Source organism: Hypomesus nipponensis, chromosome 20 (assembly GCF_054491055.1).
Source record: "Hypomesus nipponensis isolate SF chromosome 20, ASM5449105v1, whole genome shotgun sequence".
Taxonomy (NCBI): domain Eukaryota; kingdom Metazoa; phylum Chordata; class Actinopteri; order Osmeriformes; family Osmeridae; genus Hypomesus; species Hypomesus nipponensis.
Genome location: NC_140380.1, coordinates 6427433 through 6454350, shown reverse-complemented (window position 1 = coordinate 6454350; position 26918 = coordinate 6427433). Strand labels below are relative to the sequence as shown.

At 53.8% G+C, this 26918-nt stretch overlaps 2 protein-coding genes across 2 annotated transcripts; both read right to left on the bottom strand.

The window, feature by feature from the left end:
• Positions 1–470: 470 nt before the first annotated feature.
• Positions 471–15675, bottom strand: lars1b (leucyl-tRNA synthetase 1b). The gene is made up of 32 exons (XM_084684332.1): positions 15561–15675; positions 15195–15316; positions 14943–15030; positions 14745–14825; positions 14516–14650; positions 14195–14356; positions 13715–13827; positions 13512–13575; positions 13330–13397; positions 12985–13210; positions 12672–12759; positions 12048–12124; positions 11786–11839; positions 11564–11704; positions 11175–11252; positions 10967–11052; positions 10788–10853; positions 10550–10632; positions 10119–10257; positions 9406–9618; positions 9199–9256; positions 8944–9007; positions 8025–8208; positions 7660–7750; positions 7319–7459; positions 6675–6812; positions 6168–6278; positions 5459–5569; positions 5150–5254; positions 3428–3523; positions 2134–2266; positions 471–1485 (listed from the first exon to the last, which is right to left on the bottom strand). The coding sequence occupies exons 1-32, from the start codon at positions 15564–15566 to the stop codon at positions 1280–1282; spliced, it is 3528 nt and encodes a 1175-aa protein (XP_084540458.1). The 5' UTR covers positions 15567–15675; the 3' UTR covers positions 471–1279.
• Positions 15676–17109: 1434 nt separating this feature from the next.
• Positions 17110–26561, bottom strand: scaf4a (SR-related CTD-associated factor 4a). Its single transcript, XM_084683446.1, has 20 exons — positions 26236–26561; positions 25551–25634; positions 25315–25359; positions 25028–25189; positions 24772–24907; positions 24535–24674; positions 24000–24203; positions 23722–23807; positions 23474–23558; positions 23102–23290; positions 22893–22975; positions 22616–22800; positions 22338–22438; positions 22094–22207; positions 20758–20914; positions 20543–20658; positions 20221–20374; positions 19914–20081; positions 17772–18497; positions 17110–17483 (listed from the first exon to the last, which is right to left on the bottom strand). Exons 1-20 carry the CDS (start codon positions 26263–26265, stop codon positions 17110–17112), a joined length of 3339 nt encoding a protein of 1112 aa, XP_084539572.1. The 5' UTR covers positions 26266–26561.
• Between the last annotated feature and the right edge of the window lie 357 nt (positions 26562–26918).

The following is a 26918-nucleotide window of genomic DNA, read 5'->3' as shown; positions in this document are numbered from 1 at the left end:
ACGCATCTAGGGGTGACTCTGGGGGGGGGGGGACGACGAACGTGGCTGTGGTCGGTTTCTTAGTCAGGTAGCACTTCCTGAAATCACATGTGAAAGAAGACAGATCGGCAGATGCAGACCACTTCTCTCTGGTGCAGCGGAACAGAAAAAGCTGGGAGCCAAACTGACAGGAAGCTCAGTCGCCCGCTGGGTTTGTGAGAGATGGAGGTGATGAGGAAGTCGGCGAGGAGTCAAATGTCGTTCAGAGATGTTTATTTTTGACTGGAAGGTCATCTGGATAGCAAACGTGTTAATGTGGGCGACACAAATAGTTACAAAATGACTGCATAAAAACACTGGTGGGAAAACACGTCAGATATGGCTTTTGTTCATTATTTCCAAAGACAATGAGGCCTACACATTTTCAAAGAGGGAAAAATCGAACTGACACATACAGACTGCATTTATTGTGAAGAAGTTACAGAGAGCAGTGTCGTTCAGACAAACTTTATTCCATACTTTTTGTTCATATCTTTTCTGACACACATTTTATAGAACAATATTTCATCAATTCCATCTTGTTTAAAGTACACAAAAAAACAAGGGCAATACTTATGCACGCCTGTGTGTGGAACTGCAGTAGAAAGATAGAGTTCCTTTAGAAGCCCCTGCCAACCAGTGCTACACCTGCATCCAAACCCCTCCAACCTGAACCCCCGACAGAACTCTCGAGAAACACCTCCTTAATCCCTCAAAGTCACCCCTGATCTCACACTCCGGATGCTGGCTCAGCGGTCTTTGGCAGCCATTTTGTGTCAAAGTCGCTGTTTAACCAGTCCATACACACATGACTTTCAAGCTGGCTGTGTGGTAGCTGTTTTGCGGTGGTCTTGAGATGTCTTCAGACGGATCCGACAGACTTACAAGAGAGCTGGTCTACAGGGCTGATGTAGTGGGAGACATAGGCTGACTTTGAGGGAGCTGGGAGGACAGTATGTGTGTGTGAGAGAGAGACAGAGAGAAAGAGACAGAGAGAGAGGGAGAGAGCCAGAGAGGGAGAGAGAGGGAGAGAGAGGGTGAGACAGAGAGAGAGAGGGAGAGAGAGAGAGAGAGAGAGGGAGAGAGAGACAGAGAGAGAGGAAGAGAAAAGGAGAGAGACAGAAGGGAGGGAGAGACAGAGAGGGAGAGACAGAGAGGGAGACAGAGAGGGAGAGACAGAGAGGGAGAGACAGAAGGGAGGGAGAGACAGAGAGGGAGAGAGAGGGAGAGAGGGTGAGACAGAGACAGAGAGACAGGGCCCCTACTGCAGCAGGTAGACCAGGGTGTCCCCCACCTCCACGCTCTGGCCGTTGTGGGCCACGCTGACCTTGCGCTCCTCCAGGCTCACGCTGAACACGGAGCCCTCGGGGACGGGCAGCTTGCCCTGCTCCTCGCGGCCCAGCACGGGCACGCGCCGCGGGCCGCCCAGCGGGTCCTCGAAGCGCATCAGCTTCACCCTGGACGGGTCTGCAGGGGGCGGGGAGGGGGGAAAGGGGCAGAGGGAGCGGGGCAGAGGGGCAGGGGGGAGAGGGAGAGGGGGGGGTGAGGGAAAGGGGGAGAAGGAGAGAGGGAGAGGAGGGTTATCGACAGGCCACATGGGGGCAGGTTCAGACATGCGCAGCGCTCTGCTGGGGGTCCGGATCTGACAGAGCAGAGGGGGGCTTCTCGCGGAGCTGGAGATGTATTATGGATAGCTGAAGTGAGGCATGGGCCGCACTTAGAAAAAATGTCCCACATTTGACACATCCATATTTCATTTGGACGCCTTTTTCTAGCCTTCTTGTCTTTAATTTATTTATTTTCGCTCCGATTCAACCAATTACTATTCATGAAAAGGCCTCAATCTTGTTTATAAGCAGGCCCACACGGAATACGCGGGCGCGGAATTCCAACAAAAACCCGCAGATTTTCAAGTAGAACAAATTGGTCTGAGGCAAAATGTAAATACACTTTTCAACTCATATTATGTCTCTATTATTAAAACGTTAGCCAAAAATGCTAAGAATTGAAAAGGAAACACTTATCGACCCGAATGAAATAGAATCCGCGTATTCCGTTTGGAAGCTTTCGCGCGCTCCTGTCGGGCGGGGACGGCGTTCTTTATTCTTTTTTTACCTTTGATGCCCCTGTTGACCTTGGCCAGCCTGCGGAGCACGCTGTCTCGGCTGTCTCCCTGGCGGATGTCCACCTGGGTGGAGAACAGCCCATTGGACGGCTGGGGGTTCACTAAGGTCACCGACACGCCGGGCTAGACACACACACACACACACAGATATTAGACACAAGTCTACACAATTCGAGGCACGTGTGTGTGTGTGTGTGTCAAACAAGCTCAGCATGTGAAAGTGTGTGTGTGTAGAGGAGGGATCACTGGAGAACATGCATCTACACCTTCCAGAGGCCAGAGTCACACTGGCCTGCATGGCAAGCTGACACACATGGAGGGATCTCTAGCTAACAGGAGGCTGGGAGACAGACAGACAGGAAGTAGGAGGAGGCTGGGTGACAGACAGACAGGAAGTAGGAGGAGGCTGGGAGACAGACAGACAGGAAGTAGGAGGAGGCTGGGTGACAGACAGACAGGAAGTAGGAGGAGGCTGGGAGACAGACAGACAGGAAGTAGGAGGAGGCTGGGTGACAGACGGACAGGAAGTAGTAGGAGGCTGGGAGACAGACAGACAGGAAGTAGGAGGAGGCTGGGTGACAGACAGACAGGAAGTAGGAGGAGGCTGGGAGACAGACAGACAGGAAGTAGGAGGAGGCTGGGTGACAGACAGACAGGAAGTAGTAGGAGGCTGGGAGACAGACAGACAGGAAGTAGGAGGAGGCTGGGTGACAGACAGACAGGAAGTAGTAGGAGGCTGGGTGACAGACAGACAGGAAGTAGTAGGAGGCTGGGAGACAGACAGACAGACAGACAGGAAGTAGTAGGAGGCTGGGTGACAGACAGACAGGAAGTAGTAGGAGGCTGGGAGACAGACAGACAGGAAGTAGTAGGAGGCTGGGAGACAGACGGACAGACAGACAGGAAGTAGTAGGAGGCTGGGTGACAGACGGACAGACAGACAGGAAGTAGTAGGAGGCTGGGTGACAGACAGACAGACAGGAAGTAGTAGGAGGCTGGGAGACAAACAGACAGACAGGAAGTAGTAGGAGGCTGGGAGACAGACAGACAGACAGACAGACAGGAAGTAGTAGGAGGCTGGGAGACAGACAGACAGACAGGAAGTAGTAGGAGGCTGGGTGACAGACAGACAGACAGATAGACAGGAAGTAGTAGGAGGCTGGGTGACAGACAGACAGACAGACAGACAGACAGACAGACAGATAGACAGACAGACAGGAAGTAGTAGGAGGCTGGGTGACAGACAGACAGATGACAACTGAGATAAAAGGCTGCTCCGTCTACCTCGGATCTGAAGATACTGAATGGTTTCCCTGGGCAACAGTCCTCCTTCACTTTGTCATCGCCATCCGACGCAAACAACACATCTATCTGATCCAACTGGAAAGAGGAGAGCGGGTGTGTGGGGGGGGGGGGTATAGGGGATGAGGGGAAGATAGAAATCAAGAGAGTGTGTTAGAAAAAGAGGGACAGGGAGAGAGAGGCAGGGAGAGAGAGAGGGTCAGGGAGAGAGAGAGGGACAGGGAGAGAGCACAAGAGAAGAGATGGGGATGAAGAGACACAAGCCATTAGCAGACCGGTTTAATATTTGATGGGCCCAACCTAACATGCAGAGTGTGTTTGCAGGAGGAGGAGGAGAACAGCACAGGCTGCCATTAGCCACGGGCTTCGAAGACACATCCAGACTCAGGGAACCTGGTTCTCTTGATGTCTCTGGACATCTAGGACGACTACACTGGCTGAGGAGGAGTTGGCTGGGGCCCATGCTGAGGCCTGCCCCCCCCCCTCCCTCACCCACTCCCCAATTCAAAGAATAGCCAACAGGCACTAATGTCAAGACAGGGCTGGACCGGTTTCCCGGGCCGGGGTAGGCAGTGGGCTGGGGATAGGCAGTGGGCAGGCAGCGGGCTGGGGCTAGGCAGTGAGCTGGGGGTAGGCAGTAGGCTGGGGCTAGGCAGTAGGCTGGGGCTAGGCAGCGGGCTGGGGGTAGGCAGCGGGCTGGGGGTAGGCAGTGGGCTGGGGGTAGGCAGTGGGGCTGGGGCTAGGCAGTAGGCTGGGGGTAGGCAGTAGGCTGGGGCTAGGCAGTGGGCTGGGGGTAGGCAGTGGGGCTGGGGGTAGGCAGTGGGCTGGGGGTAGGCAGTAGGCTGGGGGTAGGCAGTGGGCTGGGGCTAGGCAGTAGGCTGGGGCTAGGCAGTGGGCTGGGGCTAGGCAGTGGGCTGGGGGTAGGCAGTAGGCTGGGGCTAGGCAGTGGGCTAGGGCTAGGCAGTGGGGCTGGGGGTAGGCAGTGGGGCTGGGGGTAGGCAGTGGGCTGGGGCTAGGCAGTGGGCTGGGGGTAGGCAGTAGGCTGGGGCTAGGCAGTGGGGCTGGGGGTAGGCAGTGGGCTGGGGCTAGGCAGCGGGCTGGGGCTAGACAGCGGGCTGAGGGTAGGCAGTGGGCTGGGGGTAGGCAGCGGGCTGGGGCTAGGCAGTGGGGCTGGGGGTAGGCAGTGGGGCTGGGGCTAGGCAGTGGGCTGGGGGTAGGCAGTAGGCTGGGGCTAGGCAGTGGGCTGGGGCTAGGCAGTGGGGCTGGGGGTAGGCAGTGGGGCTGGGGGTAGGCAGTGGGCTGGGGCTAGGCAGTGGGCTGGGGGTAGGCAGTAGGCTGGGGCTAGGCAGTGGGCTGGGGGTAGGCAGTAGGCTGGGGCTAGGCAGCGGGCTGGGGAATCGACATCACACCCAGGTCTCCTCTCATAGCCACGCGGCGCCATAAAAAATGCAGCGCAGAGGCAGAGAACGAGGCAGAGAACGAGGGGGCGACTGACATGGAGGGGAGGAGAGAGACCAAGAGTGGGTTGAGACAGAGTGTGTGCGACGGGGAAAGACAGAGAGAGAGAGAGAGAGTGTCGGAGGAGAGAGAGCCAAAGGGGTGAGAGCGAGAGAGAGAGCGAGAGCGAGAGAGAAAGAGACAAAGAGTAAGAGAGAGAGAGTAAGAGAGAGAGAGATACAGTGAGACAGTCAGGAGCGAGCTTACCTCAAGAGAGTTCGTCAGATACGCAAGGTTCTCGAGCAGAACGGCTCGTTCGTCGAATTCCAGCTCCAGGTCCAGGACTTTGGGCCCGTTCTTCTCCAGGTTCTCCTGAACACACACAACACACACACATGCACACACAACACACACAGCCGGAGGGAACAAAAACCTCCATCAGCCAGAGAGAGAGAGAGAGAGGAGGGACCAGCAGAACCCCCAGCTCTCCCTCCCAGCTCTGCCCCCTCCCTCCCTCCCTGCCTCCCTCCCTCCCTGCCTGCCTCCCTCCCCACCTGGCCAGGCCTGCAGGCCTACCTTGATCATGGCTACAAAGGGCATGGCTCTCTTCATGTACTTCTTCAGCTCCGGCAGGGCCCCCAGCTCCACCGCAATCACCTTGTTATCGGGAAGAACCCCCTGGTTGGCCTGGAGAGGCAAGGACAGAGAGAGAAAGAGAGACAGGGGGAGAGAGAGACAGGGGGAGAGAGAGACAGGGGGAGAGAGAGAGAGAGAGAGAGAGAGAGAGAGAGAGAGAGAGAGAGAGAGAGGAGAGAGAGAGAGAGAGGGAAAGAGAGGGAAAGAGAGGGATAGAGCAAGAGAGAAAGATGGAGATGAAGAGACACAAACCATTAGCAGACCGGTTTAATATTTGATGGGCCCAACGAGAGAGAGAGAGAGAGAGAGAGAGAGAGAGAGAGAGAGAGAGAGAGAGAGAGAGAGAGACAGACAGACAGGCACAGACAGACAGACAGACAGAGGAGAGAGAGAGGTTGACAGTGACAGCGGCGGGGGTGAGACAGGGACAAGGGCAGACAGGACATGGTAAGTGGAGGGGCGTGGATAAGAAAACAGTAAGTCTACTCCAGGCCACCCCGTTTACCCACATCCTTGGGGGCGATGAGGTGTGTGTGTGAGGAGGTGTGTGTGTGAGGAGGTGTGTGTGTGTGTGTGTGTGTGAGGAGGTGTGTGTGTGTGTGTGTGAGGAGGTGTGTGTGTGTGTGAGGAGGTGTGTGTGTGTTCCTACCTTGTAATGCTTGCCCAGCAGGGAGAGGGCGCTGTGTTGCCAGGGGGGGTAGGTCTTGGCTACGTAGATGGCGCAGTGCGAAGGCCTGCCTGGGGGCTTGGAATCACCTTTCTGCGAGGGAGGGAGAGAGTCAGAAAGGATGGAGGATAAGCTCATGTGAAAATGGATGGGGAATTCAGCTGTTGGTCACGATGCACCCAATGTAAGATTTTTAGGAGGGGAACCATCCCTTTAAACTAAATAGCTACAAAAACAGGCGTGTGCATGGCTCAATATGATCATCTGGCCCACTGGCACACTCTCTTGGGCTCAGCAGGCCAGCTCTTTCCAAAGGCATCCCATTTCATCTCGCCTTATTCCTTCACAAATGTTAAAAAGACAAAGACAATGCACATGCATTTCCCCCCACACAGCGCCTCCACAGATTCCAGCAGACGAGGGAGCTTGCGTGGGGACTTTCCTTTCAGAGTTGAGGCGGTGGGGGAGGGGTGGTGGTCGTGGCAGTACCTTGCTCTTGGGGGGCATCAGGTAAGCCTTGAGGCGCAGCCTGAGGTCGTGGGCCGTCTCCGTCAGGTACTGGGAGGAGAGGAGCAGCAGCTCGTCCACGGGGCCCGCCGCCGGCCAGCGAGCCAGCATCAGGGAGTCCTGGAGGACGGGGAGCAGGAGGAGACACACAGAGACACACACACACACAGAGACACACACACACAGAAACACACACACAGAGACACACACACAGAGACACACACACAGAGACACACAGAAACACACACACACAGAGACACACACACAGAGAAACACACACAGACACACACACACACACACACAGAGACACACACACATAAATAGACATAACCAGACAGGCCCGTTGAGGTGAGAGGTACAAGCTGGGTGCAACTGTGGAGGGCAGATGACCCATTGAACTGTTCCTGCAGCGAACTTTGCAACAACAACAAAAAAGCCATTGTGTGTGTGTGTGTGTGTGTGTGTGAGTCACTTATCTTGACCAGCAACAAACAGACACATTCCCACAAGTGAGCTCAGAACGTGTGTGTGTGGATATAGTCTCTCACCTTGCCGAGAATAACCCAGGCATATTCACACAGGCCTGGGCTGAATGTGTGTGTGTGGGGGGTGGGGGAGTCTCTCACCTTGCCCAGCAGGCCCCAGGTGTATTCACACAGGTGGGGGCAGATGGGAGCCAGTAGCAGGGTCTGTCTCTCTATGAACTGGAACACCAGATCTCTGTGCATCCCCTCCATGGCCAGCTCTCTGTACTTATCCTTGAACGCCTGTGTGCAGCAACACACACACACACTGTCATATAACATTTTAGTACTGAAGCATAAGGCACACACACTCAATTAAGTTAGCATTTATTAAAAAAGCCCTTGGGGAGGGCTTGGATACACAAAGTGTTGTATGATGACAAGGTGTTTTCCGGATGATTCTGTGGGGCGAGCCCTGCCCGGCTCGGGTCGAGGGGGCTGACCTGGAACTCGAAGAAGCCGCTCTTCAGAGCTTCCTTGTACATCATCCTCTCGTAGTGCTGCTCCGTGCGTACGATGGCCTCGTTCATCTCACTGCACAGAAAAACAGCGCGGAGTTAGTGGAGGTTAACAAGCTTGAGCATCTTGTCTCACCTGCTGAAGGCTACGCCCTGGAACAGTTATCCTTTTCAGGCATAAAGAAATCAAAAAAAAAATTGACTTATATTTTCTCTAAATCAATTCTACTCACTGACTTCCAAATATGTACTTTTATTTGCTCTGAACAGTTCAGAAAAACGAAAGAAAAAAAACGAACGACGTTTAAAAATAACAATAAGGACTGCGGCCGTTGGTGATTGGCCCGGACCTGGAGAAGACCCGGTCGTTGAAGGTATCTGCCGGGCCGGTCCTCAGGCCGTCCTGATTGGCTATCATCTCCTTCACCCACTCGGCCCAGGTGAAGAGGCGCAGGATGCCGGCGTCCGCCATCGTCTCCACAAAGTTCGCGTCCTCCACCGTGTCCCCGGCGTCCGCTAGCGCCAGACGCATCCCTGCACACACACACGCACGCACGCGCGCGCACACGCACACACGAGGAGGAGACCGGTTGCCGTGAGTCACCACCAATGAAGCACGGCCTACCTCTCAAAAGGCCATGATTGCAATTAGTATAATGACACACAACAAACCCTGAAGCGCTTCCCCCCTCTCACCCTCCTGCTACAAAGGACGTTTTCTAGGGAGAGAGAGGGCGCGTGTGTGTGCGTGTGTGTTCTGTAGTTCAGCGCTCAGCCCACACGTCCTTCCAGGAGTACCCAGCATGCACCAGCAAGCCCGGGGCATGGCATCAACTCGGAGTGACTCATCATCTCCCATCAGCCCCTGGGGCCGGCCGGCAAGGAGCGCTCGACTCGGGGAGACGGAGAGCCCTTCAAAGGAGTCCGTCCATCTATCAAACTCCCCTCTCCACTTCACCCCCTCCCCAAATAATCATCCACTGCCCCCCCCCCTGCCTCCTCTCTTTGTCTTTGTCCCTCTCTTTCTCTCCCTCCCTGCTCTTCTACCTCTCTCTCTCTCTCTCTCTCTCTCTCTCTATCTCAGCCTGCCCATCTTTCTCTCATCAGGGGGGAACAGCAGGAAGCACTGAAGATAGAAGAGAAAGAGAGACTGGGAGAGAGAGAGAAAGAGAGAGAGATGAGAGAGAGATGAGAGAGGGAAGGTCGAAACGGAGAGGGAGCGTAGACCGAAATAGAAGACTCGATGACAGGTACGGTGAAGAGGCTCACCATCGGCAGAGAACTTGGCGATGGCTTCGGTCAGGGTGAGGAAGTTTCCGGTGGATTTGGACATCTGGCGAGAGAATACAAACACGAGCTGGTGAGAGAGGGGCCTCGTGCACACAGACACACGCGCAGTGACAGGCACGCACAGACACAGACGTGACGCCTTCGTCCGAACGAAAGCAAAACACGCCGCGTTGCCAGGACAGCTTGCAGGAGACCGCTTTCCGAGAGCCACGCGACAGACACACGACCTCTCACCTTTTCAGAGTTCAGCAGCAAATGTCCATTGGCTCGGACGGCTTGAGGCCACTTCCCACTGTGAACACACAAACATCAGGTTGGTGACCGAATAACCTTCAGGAACAATTAAAGCTCAGACCCGACCGACAAGTCAGTCAGTCGGGTAATCTGACGAGAGACGAGCCAGGCTAGCAGGTCAGTGGGCGCGAGGCGAAGGGTCCGGACCTGTCGCTGGGCCACATGGCCACGTGGTTGTACAGGTAGTAGGAGAGGTGGTTGGGGACCAGGTCTTTGCCCGACACGCGCACGTCCACCGGGTACCAGTACTCAAACTCCCTCCTCAGGCGCTGCAGGTGCTCCTTGGGGATGTCCGTCTTGGGGAAGGGAGAGCTCTTGAAGAAGAGGAAGTCCCACACCTCCCTGGTCATCTGCTCCGGCCTGGTGGAGGGGAGAAGGGGAGAGGGGGGAGAGGGGGGAGGAGAGAGGGGGAGGGAGGGAGAAGAGGGGGGAGAGGGGGAGGAGGGAGGAGAGGGGGGGGGAGGAGGAGAGGAGAGGGGGGAGGGGAGAGGGAGGGAGAGGGGGAGGAGGAGGGAGGAGAGGGGGGAGGGGAGAGGGGGAAGGAGGAGGGGGGGAGGAGAGGGGAGAGGGGGAGGGAGGAGAGGGGAGGGGGGGAGGAGGGGAGGGAGGGAGGGGAGAAGGTAGGGGGAGGGAGGAGAGGGGAGAAGAGAGGAGGGAAGAAGGGGAGAAGAGGAAAGAAGGAGAGGAGGAGAGGGGAGAGGAGGGGTGGGAAGAGGAGAGGAAAGACGAGGAGGGGAAAACTGAGTGTATGGTTCCATTCATTGTTGTGGGAAGTATACTATGTACAATGAAAACAGCGTCCCAGGTCGAATACAATGCAGTGAGATGCACATGTGTGTGTGTGTGCGCGTGGTACATACTTGATGCCGAGAGGCGAGGGTCCCTGTCCGTTAAGCACGCCCCCCTGGAGGAAGTGGGCCACTGTGTAGTAGGCCATGTAGATGGTCGAGTCTGACAAGGACTCAATCAGCCACTGCTGGTCCCATGGCAACCGCGTTCCTATGGTAACAGGCGGCCGGGGATGGAGGGAAGAAGGGGAGGGCGGGGGAGGGGGAGAAGAAGAAAGAACAACAATTAGGCTTTGGGTCTTGTTTCGACTCCCCACCACCACCACCCCCCCACCCCCCTTAGATGCCCACGTCATTAGCCAGGTTTGTCAACTCGGGGCTGGGACTCAAACGCCACAACCTGCTGGTCAGGCTCCAACCTCCATCGGCAGTCCACACAAATGTACAGGGAAAGACGCCGAACACAACGCGGCTCTAAACGCCCCCCGCCCCTCCTCACTCACCCAGGCCGTAGGTACGGGAGCAGGCGTGGTCCTGGAGCCAGGCCAGAGTCGCCTCAAAGTTCTTCCTGGTCTCGTCGCAGAACCTGGACAGAGAGCAAAGCCCAGACAAGGTCAAACACACACATACACACACAGTAGAGAAACACACACACAGTAGAGAAACACACACACAGTAGAGAAACACACACACACACACAGCAGAGAACGACAGATGTGCTGGCTGGACAGGGGGACTCACGTTTCCATGGCCTTGAGAGCTTTATCAGCCTGCTGCTTCCACTCTGCATCTCCATAGTCCAGGTACCTGGGCGGGGAAGGGAGGGGGGGCGGGGGGGTGCGTGTTGGGGGGAGAGGTTACCTCAGGTGGAAACGGCACGCATGCCCTTCTTCCTCCAAGTCCCATGATGCTCTACTCACCACTGGTCGCAGAGAGCCACCACGCACTCGTCGGCAGAGCGGGACATGACCAGCTTCTCTGGCTCCATGTAGATCAGGGCCTCGCCCTGGGGACAGGACAGGGCACTGTTACAGCACACACACACATCTCTACACACACACACATCTTTACACACACACACATCTCTACACACACACACATCTCTAAAGCCAATGAGACGCCTCCAACCTTCTCCACCATCATCTTCTGGATGGGCTTCTTGACGTCCTGGACCTTCTGCCCCTTGAAGCCCTCAACCAGCATAATCTGGGGGAGAGAGAGGGGCGAGAGACACAGACAGAGAGAGAGGTAGAATTAGACCTGACACTGGCAGCCTCTGAGAGCCCTGGGTCACTGTGCATCAGACCCCATTTCTTGTGTGTGTAGCAAGCAATGAGTGAACAGCCGATGGATTATTCAGGCTTCGTCGTCAAGAAGGTAGAGCGTGTGTGTGTGTGTGTGTGTGCAGGTGTGTGTGTGTGTGGGGGCCTCACCCCTTCGTGTGTGTGTGTGTGTGTGTGTGTGTGCAGGTGTGTGTGTGTGTGTGCAGGTGTGTGTGTGTGTGTGTGGGGCCTCACCCCTTCGTAGAAGCCCTTGAGGTAGACCTTCTCCTTGGCCTCGGCCAGCTTCTCCTTGTCGTTCTGACTCACGATCTTCAGTTGGTCGCACACCACGGGAGCCGACAGGTTACCGTACCCCGGGATCTTGATGATGGGCACCTGGAACGGGGGGGGGGGGTCATTCACGAAAAACACCCCCACACACACCGGGGCGAGAGATGGGGGGGGCGCGGAACTCACCGGTTCAAAGGGTAACACCATCTTGTCCTCGATGCCGTACTTCTCTCTGAGGGCCTGACAAACGCGACCGGTCGATCCGGGTTAGAAACACTTCTGTGAACGTGACTATCGATTCGCTCACGGTGTGATTAGGAAGCGATGGATGGAAAGCCAAGGAAACAGAAGGAACCTGACTGGTAGACAGACAGACAGACAGGCAGGCCACACAGGAACACACACACACACGCACAGGGTCAGGTGACCACGGTACGAGCGTTCTCACCTGCTTCTTCTTGAGGTCCCTCAGAGCGGCGATGTCATCGGGGGCGTCCGATGGAACGCTGGTGACGACCCCCGTGCCTGAGTGCACGCCACCACACACACACACACGCACACGCACACAGCAATTACCCCTGACGTCAACACTAGATAAAACCCTACTCGACCTTGTGATAACCTTTCTGGTCAACAGATTATGCTTGTGCAAGACAGGGAGCAAAGCAATAGATCTATTTGTTTAAGAAACATATGGACCATGCAAGAATATGTGAACGTAGAGGTTAACCTCCACGACCAGGCAGTCTAACAGCCCTCTGGGCGACTCAGGAGTAAGCAAAACGGCAGTTGGGAGTGTTTGTTTACGTGTTGTGTGCGTGTGTGTGGCGTTAATGGGATGTGGACTGACAGCTTTGCGTGAGTATCGTACTTTGCTACGTTTCTATGCGTGTCATGAATAAACGAGTGATGTTTTACAGCCCTTAAGTTCGGTATCAACAACTGCAATTTAGCTGGACTTTTCTCTGGAAATGTACTGTGTGTGCTGAACAAGGTTCGTATTGAGCGCACTCCCGATTCGCCGTCTACGGGAGCGGGGGTGGCTGCAGCGCGTGTTCAGTCGAGCAGATACCTTTGTCCTCCTTGATGGTGAGCATGGGCAGAGCATAGATGGTCTGGTAGGAGGTCAGAGGGGCACTCAGAGCACATCCCAGGACGTCCTGGGGACAGTGAGGGGAAGACGCGCGCCTGTGCTTTACCAGTGATGAGGTGAGTCCGTGGTGGGTGTTAACCCGAGTCAACGCTTGAAATTCTAAAATAATAAATACAAATATCTCCCTCTCCCCATCTCCCTCCCTCCCCTGGAAGAAGATTTCAACCGCGCTCAAACGGCCCGGCGAGTCGCGAGGCGGCGCGAGAACGTCTCCGGGCGGGGAGAGGCCTACCTGCCCCAGGAGCTCCATGACGACGGGCACCACGCCGTTGTCCCGGGTGACGCCCTGGTAGGACATGTTCCTGGCCGAGCGCCGCGTGCACACGAACACCTCGCCGCCTGCCGTCTGGAAGGCGACGTACCTCATGTCCGGGCGGACCCAGCAGTTCGTCTGGCCAAACATGGTCTCCGGTCGCAGGGTGGCTGCTACCAGGAACACCTTTTTGCCTTGCAGACCGCTGCAGAAGGGGGTAATGATTATACATCTTTCCCCTGCTACAGTTGTCTGATACAATTTTTGCGGCTTCCAAGACAAAACCGTGCGCTACAACGGCCGATTTGTCACATGACAAGATACCTTAGTTTCGCTGGAAAAGGCTCAATGATCTTCATCTTGACGAGAGTATATTCCTGTGGACCAACTCCCTAGGATGTAAGGAACGGTGATACAGAGGCTGCAGTTAATCCGGTTTGAATAACCGAAACACAACAGAAACGTCCTCTGACGTCTCCCCGGGAGGTAACCCTGTCGTCACCCACCTCTCCGCTCTGCCGGTCGTGGTCCATGCACGGCTGGTCATCTTTGGGGGAGTAGATCGTGTACCTGCAACAGAAGGACGCGTCACCTGCGGTGGGTTCACGGAGGGGTTGCTGTGGACGCATGCTGACGTGCACCCCCGGCCCCTCCCCCTCCCCAGGCCCCTCCCCAGGCCCCTCCCCAGGCCCTCCCCCGCCCGACGGACCTTTTCCCAAACTTGATCTTCTTCCTCTCCCTGAGCGTGAGGAACTGCCACCTGACGAAGGAGTCGTAGAAGGGGTTGACGTCCGTGGTGATGAACGACCGCCGCCAGTCCACCTGCGGGTCCACATCCAAGTTCAGACACAGGAAGGAGAAGCACCGTGCGGGTCGAGGGGGACACACTATTACGCCCACGAACCACGAAGGGAGTGGCCCGTGACAAGAGCAAGTCACCAGGTACAGACTTCAAACCGAGGAAGGTACTCCAAGTCATAGGGAGTCAGATGGCTGAGCATGTTAGGGAAATGGACAGATAATCAGAAGGTTGCCGGTTCGATTGCCGGCCGTGCCCAATGAAGTTGTGTCCTCGGGCGAGTCACTTCACCCTACTCGCCTCTGGGGGGGAATGTCCCTGTACTTACTGTCGGTCGTGCTGGAAAAGAGCGTCTGCTAAATGACTACATGTAATGTAAATGTTAGTCACCTTAACACCCATCTGCTTCAAGTCTCTGATGGCCAGAGGGGGGAAGTATTCCAGCCAGTGCTCCGCGCTGGCAAACTTGACTATTTCCTCGTCGCTCAGACCCAGGCTCCTCATGATGTCCCACTGGAACTTGGAGCCTCCGGCCTTGGCCACAGCTTTGCTCTGAGTACCACAACAAAGAGCGGCTCTTTAAAAACAGACGCAGCCAATGGGTGACATACTTGGGGGGGGGGGGGGAGAACAGCCTAGAGATGTTCATCTTGCACTCAAGCGTCTCCGTTGTTTACATTGGAGAAAGAGATTGCATCTTTTCTGGTTCACCTTTTTGCCCTTGGATTTGTCCTTGATGACGAATTCCTCCGCCACCTTGGGCTTCTCCTCCTCCTCCCCTTCTTCAGGGAACTGGGGCGGGTTTCCGTACACCTCCATCTCCCTCTTCAGCTTGTCTGCACAGGCCTGACCCCAGCAGAGAACCATCAGCAAATGATCGCTCAGACAACTCGCTTTGGTTTATTCAACCAAGTATTCAAATCTTTACACATAAGCTTACTTTGATAGGCATTCCTGTGCAGTGCAACCCAAATGGGAAAAGGCATTGCTTTCCTTTGAGGCGCTGGTAACCTACAGCAAACTGCAATGAAATAAAGAAGAGGTATGAAAGGTAGATATGGAAAAACGACGTGTTTTAGTGTTCCAGTACCAATTTGTACAATGGTGTATTCTTAAATTGGAGAAGGACATCTCTCACCTCGCACTTAGAAAGGCAGAATGTGTGACCAAGATGTAGCCTGCCGTTCATGTACGGGTACGGGAATGTGACAAAGTATTTGTTCTTGCTGTAATGCAATAGCAATGGATTAGAAAAGTACAGACTTCACTATTTATGTTGATAAGAATAACTTTAAACAATAACAGAGAAGAATTAATGCTCGACCCTTATCGCACTCGTGAGACGGGTTTTAAGTCCAGTAAGGCTATCGGAACATCCACAATCACTTACTTTGAGCTCCCCCCGATAGTTGTAGGTGCATCACAGTCAAATATTTTCTCTTTCTCCCATTTCTGCTGAATTTCTGTTTCTATTTTTCTCAGGAAGTCAAGCTTTGCTGTACCCTTTCGTTCCTGAAAAGACATTCACATTGTATGAGTTGCTAGCTACTAAGAAGCGTCTGACAGCTGTTCAACGTAGCACCCTGAAATCATGTCCATCAGTTTTGCCATTATGTTAGTATTAGCATGCTGGCTAACTAGCGTAGCTAAAGTGCTAGCAAGCGACTTCAAAGTGGAAATGTCTCACTATGCTAACTGGGTAGCTAATTCTAGTTGCAATATGTGCATGTGTGTCAAAAGGGTAGCCAGAACTTGCCGTCATTTTTATTATCCTGCTGCGAAATTATTAGTTAAGTACTGGGTAGAGAAGACAGCGCTCTAAGAATCCACGCCACCGGCTTCGGAACTTGCTGATGACATCGACTGTGAGTGCCAGTCAGAGCAGTGTTGGTTTCTGGGAAATGCATGCTTTCTTATTGGCTTCTTCAGAAAGTTGCAGAAATTCGTCAACATGTGGAGATCATATCAATGTCTGATGGGTCCAACAAAACTTTAGCTGTTTTTACCAAGTCAGAAAAACAGTCAAATCAACATCAAAAGAAATCAATGTAAATCAAGAGACATTTTGGTATGAAAATAGTTTATTAAAAACAATTCCCTATGGCTGAAATATTGGAGGGGATTTAATAATCACACGTTTTGCTTTTTTTTAACCTTACAAATTATAGAAACATGTCATTTTATAGGCATTGTAAACATTTTTAGTTTAAAAACAATACAGCAAAAAGGGCCCTTTCTTTTATCTTGTACAAGTCAAAATATAAACAGCATTGATTATGCCCCTTTCGAGCCCAAACTTCTTGAGTGGTAAAAGCATATTTACAGCATCACCTCCAATAGCCTACTCTTCATGTCTATCAGATTTGCACCTGGGTTTTTTTCCTCTGTCTTTCAAAGAAATGATCCAGCTTCCAAAGGGGACAGGGGGACTTTGAGACCAAGTGGGAAGTTGGGGTGAAAAGAAAACAAGACTTCAGACCGTACAGTTACAGAGTGGTGCTGCCTTTAGGTGTGCTGCATCACAAACAACCCCACTTATTCAGTGGTGAACTGAGATTCAGGAATAGACTGAACATCCTTACTGAGGATAAACGGCACAAATTGAGGTGAAATGAAAACGTCTCGGTAAAGACTGAGAAGACGCGTACATTGGCCTCTCTCTCTCTCTCTCTCTCTCTCTCTCTCTCTCTCTCTCTCTCTCTCTCTCTCTCTCTCTCTCTCTCTCTCTCTCTCTCTCTCTCTCTCTCTCTCTCTCTCTCTCTCTCTCTCTCTCTCTCTCTCTCTCTCTCTCTCTCTCTCTCTCTCTCTCTCTCTCTCTCTCTCTCTCTCTCTCTCTCTCTCTCTCTCTCTCTCTCTCTCTCTCTCTCTCTCTCTCTCTCTCTCTCTCTCTCTCTCTCTCTCTCTCTCTCTCTCTCTCTCTCTCTCTCTCTCTCTCTCTCTCTCTCTCTCTCTCTCTCTCTCTCTCTCTCTCTCTCTCTCTCTCTCTCTCTCTCTCTCTCTCTGTCTTCCTCGTCTCACGGCCACATCCATTCAAGACCTATCTTCACTCTGTTGCTTAGGCCTGTCAAGTCCTCTTTGCAACGTGGCCCTGAAGGAGAGGAGACAGGGTAAGGTGTCTGCCAAGCAGTGTGCCAGGCGGACGTGGATCGCAGTAGTTTGTGTTCTTTTTTGTTGTTGTTGTAGTTTAGTTTTTTTCTTCTTTTTTTTTAACCAATGGCATGGTGTCAGACCTTATCCATCAAACCCTGATGGTGAAGAGAGGGTTTGTGGGTAAAGTTCGGTCTGTGTTGTGGAAGGGGGGCCGCCTATGCATCTGGCTCCTGTGTGGGCTCTGTGTCTGAAGTCTCAGTCCTCGTTGGGGGTTCAGCAGTTTCTTCTGGGGGCGGGGCTAAGGGTTCTGACTCGGCCTCCGGTCGGACAGGCTCTTCGGTCGAGTCTTTCCTGGGTTCGGGGCTGGGATCCTTGGGAAGGGTCGGAGGCGCCGGGGGAGCGGCGGAGGCTGGCTGCTCGGCGCTGTTAGAGTTCTGGAGGCGCTCCGGGTGTTCCGATTCCGCTCCCTTCTCGCCCCGTCGGTCGTCCCTGTCCCACCGCGTGCCCCTCTCTCTCCGCCTCAGCTTCTCCCCGTCGGGCCCTCGCGCCCGCTCTCTTTCCCCCCCCTCGCCTCCCCTCCCCCGCTCGCCTGCCTCGCCGCCCCGGCTACGCTCCCTGTCGCCGCCGTCCCCTCTCCCCCGCTCCCGATCGCCTCCCTCGCTCCTGCCCCGATCTCCCCCCTCCCCCCTCCCCCTCTCTCCGGGCTCCCCCCTCCCCCTCTCTCCGGGCTCACCCCTCCCCCTCTCGCCGGGCTCCCCCCTCCCCCTCTCTCCGGGCTCACCCCTCCCCCTCTCGCCGGGCTCACCCCTCCCCCTCTCTCCGGGCTCCCCCCTCCCTCTCTCTCCGGGCTCCCCCCTCCCCCTCTCGCCGGGCTCACCCCTCCCCCTCTCTCCGGGCTCACCCCTCCCCCTCTCGCCGGGCTCACCCCTCCCCCTCTCTCCGGGCTCACCCCTCGCTCCATCCAAGCTGCTCCGTCGCTCTCGCCAGTCCCCCCTCCCTCGCTCCCTCTCTCGCTCCCATCCTCCCCTCTGCTCTCCTCCCTCCTCCGGCCAGCCTCCAAACCGTTCCCTGCCGTCTATCCTTTCCCCACCACCACCACCACCACCACCACCTCCTCTAACCCCGTCGCCAAACGGCCGTCTCCCTCCCCCGAAGCCTCTATCCCTCTCCCTCTCCCAGTCAGGCTCTTGGTCCCTGAACCCAGGCCTGTCGCTCCTGAAGGGCCTCCCCTCCATCTCCTCTGGCACCTCGGGGCCCCGGGGAGCCCCGGGTCTCAGGAAGGGAGGGGGACCGGGGGGAGGGCCATGCGGGGGAAACGGGCCCCTCATGTTGTGGAGAGGGGGCATCCCAAAGGCCCCCGGAGGTGGCGGCGGCTCCTGGTGCATCATCGGGGGATGGGGCCCCCTGGGGCCCATGTGGGGCGGCATGGGGGGCATGTTGGGGTGGGGGGGCCGCGGGGCATGCGGAGGAGGGAAGCGCTGCATGTGCGGAGGTGGGAGGACTGGAGGACGCTGCAGGGGCATCATGCCAGGCCGGGCCCCCAGAAGGCCACCCGAGGGGGGGTGGACTGAGGGACCCCCTGGGGGGCCACCCACCTGGTTACCTGAGGAGAAAAACACAAAAGACCATGAAGAAAAGTCATACAACACTTCGGTTTTATTCAGCGCTGTCATTTAAGCGCGTTATTCACGGCGTTAACGAAAACCCATTTTAACGGCGTCAATTGTTTTTGTCGCAAGATTAACGCTATTTTTGGCCTAGCAAACTTTTTTTTTTTCTCACACATGCTGTTGCAACAACTATCGACGTTAAAGCCAGACAATTGTAATGTTGTTTTCAATAAAAATAAACATTTGCACTGAGCCAGGGGTGGGGAACGTCCGTCCCGCTGGCCGCATACGGACAAAAGTTCAACATTGAGACCGGGCCATGCCTGCCAGATAGCCAAGCAATTATGCTGATGGCACCTTGGTACCAAATATAGTTGTTAGCCTGGACAGTGGGATTGGATTGGACACATGAACCCTTCGGTGTTGCTGCCCTTAAAGGACTCTCTCTCTCTCCTTCTCTCGTCTGTGCCTACGCAGGGGTGTAAGCATGGTTCAGACCAGGGGCGGGGGCCGTCCAGGCCGCATGGTCCGGCCCGCCATGGCACTGCAGGAACCACGTTATGAGGTGCATTGTTGGTTGGCAGCAGCACTCTTTTAATATGTTGAAGAGGACCGTGGAGGCGCGCAGCGTTGCGTACCAATGTACCAAAACATTACGCGCGGTATTCCTTTCTAGCAAATCAAACCCAGAATACGTTGTTGGTTTGGGCTAAGCCCAGAATGTTTACAACGTCTGGCTCCGCGCTTGATTAACACTCGGATCGATAAGCAGTCCCAAAAATGGTAGCAATAGAAAAAAGAATACGATCCCTTTCCGTAATCATGATAGAAATGATAGAACCCGCCCAGAAATGTTCACTGCACCCCCAGTCAAAGCAGCCTGCATCCGTGCCAGCTAGCATCACAAACCTCACCAACTGAAAGCAGTTCCAGCCATCACATTAGGGGTGAGTTAATTAAATGTTTGACCAAATATAGCAGGCACATTTTTAAGTTGATAATTCTGTACGGACCCCGAATGATTTTATAAATATCCAAATGGCCCTTTGCAGAAAAAAGGTTCCCCACCCCTGCACTACGCAATCCTATCCACTTTTCCATGCTGATAAGAGCATTAAATGAGAAAAAATTATGGAACAAAAAGAAATAAAGGGACATTAAGAATAGATAAATGTGTGATTAATCGCGAGTTAACTATGACATTAGTGCGACTAATTGCGATTAAATATTTTAATTGGTTGACAGCACTAGTTTTATTATATCAAGAGAGAGAGAGCAAATGTGTTTTTCTGGCCAGTATACGTTATAGCACATATCATGATTGCCCATATATTACTATAGACTATCTCTCGGTCTACAGGATGTCTGTGTATAAGTCTGGGGGTCTGGAGTGGAGTTTCTCAACTGACCCATGGGGCTAATCTGCGGGGGGCCCTGGTGGCCGTAGTGGTGGGGCCCCTCGAGGCCCTCGCTGTTGTTCCGGGGGCCCATGCCTGTCGGGTCTAGAGATGGGTCCTCCACCATGCCAGCGGATGGTGGAGGGGGGCCCAGGGGCATGGATCCTGGAGGTGGGAACCCTAGTGGGGTGGGATGGGTAGACATTGTTTAGTAAGTTTTATTTCTGTTCGGGGGTTTTTTTTTTTTTAAGAGCTCAATAGGCACAAATAGAGTGTGTGTGTGTTAGAGACATGAGTGAGTCGACTTTGGGAGTCTTACCTGGTGGCATCTGCATGGGGTTGAATCCAGGTCTCATGAACGGTGGAGGAGGGGGTCCACCAGGGGGGAAGGAGGGAGGAGGGATACCCATGGGGCCCGGGAAGGCAGGGGGTGCGAGGGACCCCACACCCACCATGGGTGGGCCCTGGGGGACCTAGAGAGAGAGAGAGAGAGGAAAGAGAGAGAGACCCAGACAGGTAACAGTCAGTGCCAAATGTCGTTTGTGGCGCCGTCTAGTGGCCTGAAGTGGATATTACTGTGGTTCCTGCCAGGACCCCGTCCACTCCCCCACACAGCCCCATGGCGATTCAGCTTTGTTCACCTGCGCGGGCGTGGCCCCCGGACCCAGAGGGACTTCCTCAGTCTGCATCGGCTCAAAACGCCCGTTCTGGGCCGACTCTTCCGGTTCCTCAAGGTTGTTCTGAACTCCCCTCCACTCTGTGGAACCACACACACACACACACGTAGTCAAAACAACCTCATGCACCAGCAACTGGTAGACTAGCGCCTGTTAGCGAGACGAGGCTGAGCTCTCACCGGGGGAGAGCGTGTCTACGTCCAGCATGCCCCCCTCGCGGAGTCCATCCAGCTGGTCCTGCTTGATCTTGGCCCAGGGGATGTAGGTGACCCCCAGCTCCACGTCCCAGTACTGCTTGTGCTCGGACCTGATGCCCTTGTTCAGCGCCCAGGCGATCTGCAGAGAAGCCGCGAGCAGCATGTTTAGCCCACGGAACGCACCCACAGTGAAGCCCCTCAAAAGATTCCGGCTCTCGTTAGCAGCGGGGGTTATCGAGCCTTGGGAGAGAGTTGGATTCGCGAGATCATCACCACAACGGAATCCATCTGGCCCCGTCTCCGACTAAACCGTTTGTCCCCAAATCATAGGCGTTTGAAGTGCCTGCTTTTCTCCCAAACTGTTTCCAAGGACGACTTGCCAGATGGTTATGTGTAACAGCAGGGCGCAACGCTAACTTTTATTTTTTGCTGGAGCATATTGTGCCCCCCAAGTGAAAAGCTTTAGGGGCACAGACAAATATAGGGGCACAGACAAATATAGGATTGGTTACTTATTTATAACCTTTTTTTGTAACATTGTTTTAAACTGACTGGCTTGGCCAAGCATTGTAGCATGGGAGTCTTGATCTTTTACCAGATGACAGCCAGTTTTCAGCACATTTAGAGGCATCAAACATTTCCAGGGAGGGCTCCTCTGTATTGATCCGAATGAGGTCCTCTTTGGTGGATGGGTTCAAACTACTCATTCATGGGAAATGCAGTTTTTATGTTGTATTCGCACTGATGTTCATGAAGGGTCGCAACTGCGCTCTTGGTTTTTTCAGCATGGCTTGTGGTACACGACAGAAGGGGACTCAGTTTGGGGGTTATTTTGTTGACGGAAGCATTGTTTCTATTGTTAAACTCGTGTTTATTTTGGTATGTGTCATGTTGGTCGTTAGTTTGCTTAGTTCTATTGTTCACACTGAGGGTGAAGGTTAGCTAGCTAGATCGCCAGCCATGCTGTTACAGCGCAAGACAGACGCCGCTATGATGTTTATCCGAGTCACGATTCTTAGTAGTTGAAATCTCTCGCTCAAAAAAAAAAAAAGAAAAGGAATAAACGTTTCCCATTGCAAATAATGCTTTGAGCATTTTCGGGTTCCATCATCTCTTTTCACGTAACCGACAGCTGCAATAGGTTAAAAGCATACACTGTATGCCTATGGTTAAAACTCACTCGCACCTGTGCGCCCCAAATACTTTTCCACGTTCGCCAATATTCACTTTTCCTCGCGTGTGCGCGCTAAACGGGCGCACTGTGGAGCCCTTGAACAGTCAGGTGAGCAGGGTTACATTTGGGTCTCTGCTCCCTCACCTTGATGGTCTTCTGGTTGACCTTGTAGGATCCCCGGCTGAGCTTCTGCAGGGCCCGGAAGGCATCCTGCCTGTGCACCATCACAATGTAGGCACAGCCTCGCGGAGGAATCATCTGGAGCCACCGGGGAGGAAGAGGACGAATTAGAGGGGGAAGGTGGATGGTGGAAGCCGTGGGGCCTCGAGGTTTGGGTCTGTGTGGCCGTGAGCAGGTGACGGGCCGGGCTATGGGGGGAGGTACTCACGTTGATGGAGTCGATCTGTCCGAACTCCTCCAGGAGACAGGCCACGTCCTGCTGCTGGGTCCTCTTATCCAGCTGGCCCACCCACAGAGTGGTGCTGCACACTGGGGAAGGGAGCAAATCCAAAAAAAGGTTTCGGGACGAACGCGGTGCTTCGCTTTCTTGAAACTCTGCTCCCGCGGGGGGGGGGGGGGGGGGACCGAAAAGGTGACCCCACCCCCCCCCCCCAGTGAAACGAGAAGGAAGAAAAGAGAGAGAAATCAAACAAGATGGAACCTCACCGCTCAGCGTGTCCGCCTTGAGCTGGGGCAGCCCCTTCTGCCGGCGCTCGCGCTCCTTCTCCCGCTCCCGCCGCTCTTGGGAGCGCGAGCGCGGAGACAGGCGGTGGCGGTCGCGGGAGCGCGAGCGCCGGTGGCGGGAGCGGCGCGTGCGGGAGTTGGACCGTGACCTCCTCCGCTTGGGCGACCTGCAGGGAGGGGGGATGGAGAGAGGACACATGTGACGGTGATGGGACTCGGAACGGGGACACTCCCACAATGAAAAGTGGGCGGAGCTTACTTAGATCCAGTGCGCGATCTCCTGCCGTCGGCACGCTGGCGGGCCTCTCTCATGGACGCGGAGTCCAGGTCCATGCACATATCCTGCCCAGGACCCCACAGACAACACCTCACGTTAGCGTAAGCTAACACGAGGCTAAGGCTGGGCGTGCTAGCAGGGGGGTGGGGGTTAAGTAGCTGAGGTGAAGGTTAAGCCCTTGGGTCTCTCACCTGATGCGGCTGGCCCATATGCTGGCTGAAGGCCTCGTTGTGATAGCCTCCTGGAAAGCCTGGAGGACCCGCCGAGCCGGGAAGGGACTGGCCTGGGTGAGCCTGCCCCAGAGGAGGCATCATCCCTGGGTAGGCCTGCCCCGGCATCAGCCCGTAGCCCTGGAGCTGCCCATTAGGAGGGAGGGGCACCTGGTTAAGAGAAAATCTGCCGTTAGAAACCCATCAGCGCACAGATGCTCTTTACAACGCTTGTTGTTGTTGTATTCCTTCTCTTCCGTTACCAAAAAGCATAACTTCTAGTCAGAACAACAGAAATGGAGATTGGCTGGCTGATATACTGGAGCTGAGGAGATGGAAGGGGGGGGGGCTTACTTGCTGTGAAGGGTCTTGTGACATGCCCATCATGTGTGGCTGAAAGTGTTCCATGTGCTGAGGGAACCCTGGAGGTTGCTGTCCACTGTCAAAGAAACAGACACACACACACACAGTTCAAATATGTCCGAGACGGTTCAAAAGCACACAGGGCTAACTTCAAGGTTAGAAGGAGGTAAACACCCTCCCACCCTCCCACAGCTGGTCTACAGAAGCGGTCTCTGGCGCGACTGCGTAGAGGAGCTTACAAGGACTGGATGGAGGAGGTCTCCTCCTTCTTGGAGTCCTCTCCGCCTTCCGGCTCGTCGTCGTAGTCAAAGCGGTCCAGCAACGTCTGAAAGACAAGAAAGTTTTGAGTTTGGAAGCTGGTGCGAAATGTCACCGTGCCAGGAGAGGTTTAACCGCTATATGACCATCTTATATTGAACATCTGGTTGTCTGGTTGTCTCTGTGATACACTCTCCTCGGCAAATGCCGAAGAGGGTCTCCTTTGATGCACGCGCTAGAAGAATGCGGAGGTACTCACAGCAACCTTGTCGAAAGTCTTCTGCGGGATGGGCTGGGTGGGGAGGTGCGGAGCCACCGTGCCCGGGCCAGGGGTGAGGTTCTGGGGCTGGAGGTGGGGATGTGTCTGGGCCTGGGCCTGTGAGTGGTGAAGGTTGGCCGGAGGCTGCGCGTGTGTCTGGAGCTTTCCTGGCTGCTGCTGGAAGGTCTGGAGCATCTGCTGGAGCTGGAGGAGAAAGGGCCCCGAATTAAGGCCAAAAGACTGAACCCAGGATTGAGACATCGGTTTGTGATTTATTTATTTTTTAAGATGGGAAACTTAAGGCCCTCTAAAATGACCAAAAGTAGGGCTGGATTCATTCGTTCATTTGCTGACAAGGGAGGGAGAATTTCCTTCCCCCTGTTGGAACAACTGAACTCATTATCACCCTCTGCACGCTATCTGGCCCACAGCCTTTCAGTTATTCGATAGTCAACAAGGTGACTCCATCACAGTCCTCCCGTCAGGGACGAGTAAACTCGAGTGCCCGGGGCCAAACACCTACACCCCCACCCACCTGTTGTCCTTGTGAGGACTGAAACAGCTGTGCCACAGCGGCAAAGGCATCAGAGTTTTGCAGCTGAGGAACAGCGGCGACGATGGAGTTCGTCGTTACTGCGGCGACAACAGACTCCTTCTCCGGCGATGGGGGTGAACCTAAGGGACGAGGACAACAGATATTGACACACACACACACACACACACACACACTCTCGTATGTCAAAACAAACACACACACGTGTACGGTAGATACCTGTGTCGGGGTCGTCCATGTCGGTGAAGGTCGCAGAGCCACCGGAACCGGCAGCCATGTCTAACAGAGGCTGGATGACCTCAATCTTAAACACCCCATTTTTCTGCCACAGGTTGAGCACGCGGACTATCTTACTCTACACACAGAAGACGGGGGAGGGAGACCCAAAGCAAGGGGCTTAGCCGAGTATACCACATGTAAGCCATTGGACTGAAACTTGTATTGTACACCGAAATCATCCACAGTGTGATCTTACCCTGTCCTCCACGGGACAAAGACAGAGGTTCTGGAAGGTTCCGGTGATGTTCTTGGTGAACCTTGGGCCGAACACATCCTTGTCGGACCCGAACTGGTGTCGAGACTGTCTGACGATGGAGTCCACCACATACAGGCCTGCCACCTTGTACTCTGGTTTACACTACCGAAGCACAAGACAACCGGTGCTCAGAAGTGACATAGACACACAGGTTACAGGAGATGGGAAGTATACAGTATTGATGCAAATGTAACAGATGACTAAATGCCCCGTGAACCGCCCCTTACCTTTTTGATAAACTTCTCAACAATCTGGACAACATGCTTATACAACTAAGATGCAAAAAGAGAGAGAGAGATTATTAGTGGTTTCATGAGGAAACAGGTCGGAATAAGCTACATGACTACACAGGAACACCATGAACTCTCATTTACCAACCCAAGTTTACAGTCACGCATTCTCTCTCACACACACACACACACAAATCACTTAACTTGATGTACTAAAACACCAACATGCTTACTTTCATTGCTTTAATGGCTGATTTAGTAATGGAGATCATCTTCGCTCGAGAGATCGGGGGCTTCGTGTCCATCAATGAGAATAACTAGAGCGGTACAGATGGAGAGAGATGCAAGGTTAGCTAGCTGGGCAACATAAGCGAGGATGAGAGGGAGAAGTATTAAGACATGTCCTTGTTGTTTCCTGCTAGTTAGGTTAACTAGCATAATACTACATGTTTTTTTACAATCAGTAAAACAAGTTGTTTCCTGAATTGTTGTTGTAGACAGTTACGATCAGTCTACCACGTTAGCACGCTAGCTTTCCTTCAATTGTTGTTGTGATGATTAGCGAACTATTGCTACTAGTTAGCAGGCTAGCCAGCTGCCACAGGGCGCCAAGCAAGCGAGCTAGCTTGCTATTCAGCTACCACAGGCTAGCTGCCGACTAATGTTAGCCAGCAATAGCATTTTTCCTGTTACTGTACTGAGAAATCCATACAAGAAATGTGTGGCACACTGTATGTTTCTTGCGGATATGGCCACACAAATTGGAGCACTTTATGTTGGCACTGCAGGTAGCTAGCAAGGCCTGTGTTTCCTGGCCTTCCTCGCCTGTCCTCAGTCCACAGTGAGACACATACACATGACAGTCGCCTAATCTATGGACGAATTCCTGCAATCTCTGCATTCTGGAGCCCTACTCACCTCATGATTAAATGCATTGACGGCGTCCATGATTGCCGGAATAGCCGACTCTTTGCCCAAGCAGCCGAATTCTTAGTAAAGTGGTGTTCAATCACGGAGGGGCCGGCTCAACATGTCCGCTCTTAGTGGCTAAGCTAGCTAGCCTTGCTAATTCGGTAGCTAGAAGTCGAACCAACTGCGGGGCGTTTTTGTATCAGGGCGTCCCTGAATGATTTAGAAACGCCTGTGGAACTGGGGCCACCTAGTGGTCACCGTGAGTACATGCTGTGGAAGGTATGGGAAGGTCACTTGGAAATAGTGGTCCCACGAAACGTCACTGAACTAGGTTTCGCAGGGTGCAATTTGAATAATGCTTTAGTAGATCCAGAACCTGATCTGGGTCATTATATGGTTTATATTTCCACTATGCTGAAGTTGTGTAGGGCTTGCATCATTATACATTTTATTGTATATTTTATTTAAATTCTAAATCCCCTTAGTATTGCTTGACTATGTACCTTTAGTATAGTTAGTCCACATATTTAAGTTTTTAAGATTCCTATATGTTTCATGTATGCACCTTTCTGCCAAAGTAAATTCCTTGTCTGTGTAAACTTTTATGGTGATTAAAACCCTTTCTGATTCTGATTATATACCACCTGCTGGTGATTTGTCCAGCTTGTCAAAAATGCAATGAAAAAGGA

What these genes read in the sequence shown, in the direction of transcription:
- scaf4a (XM_084683446.1), bottom strand. Translation starts at nt 26,265, where the DNA reads ATGGACGCCGTCAATGCATTTAATCATGAG. An exon ending in CAGCCATTAAAGCAATGAAA is followed by an intron (nt 25,360 to 25,550) that starts GTAAGCATGTTG and finishes TTTGCATCTTAG; the next exon opens with TTGTATAAGCATGTTGTCCA. An exon ending in AGACTTTCGACAAGGTTGCT is followed by an intron (nt 23,808 to 23,999) that starts GTGAGTACCTCC and finishes CTTGTCTTTCAG; the next exon opens with ACGTTGCTGGACCGCTTTGA.
- lars1b (XM_084684332.1), bottom strand. An exon ending in TCTGCCTTTCTAAGTGCGAG is followed by an intron (nt 14,826 to 14,942) that starts GTGAGAGATGTC and finishes ATTTCATTGCAG; the next exon opens with TTTGCTGTAGGTTACCAGCG. An exon ending in TGATGCCCCCCAAGAGCAAG is followed by an intron (nt 6,279 to 6,674) that starts GTACTGCCACGA and finishes CCTCCCTCGCAG; the next exon opens with AAAGGTGATTCCAAGCCCCC.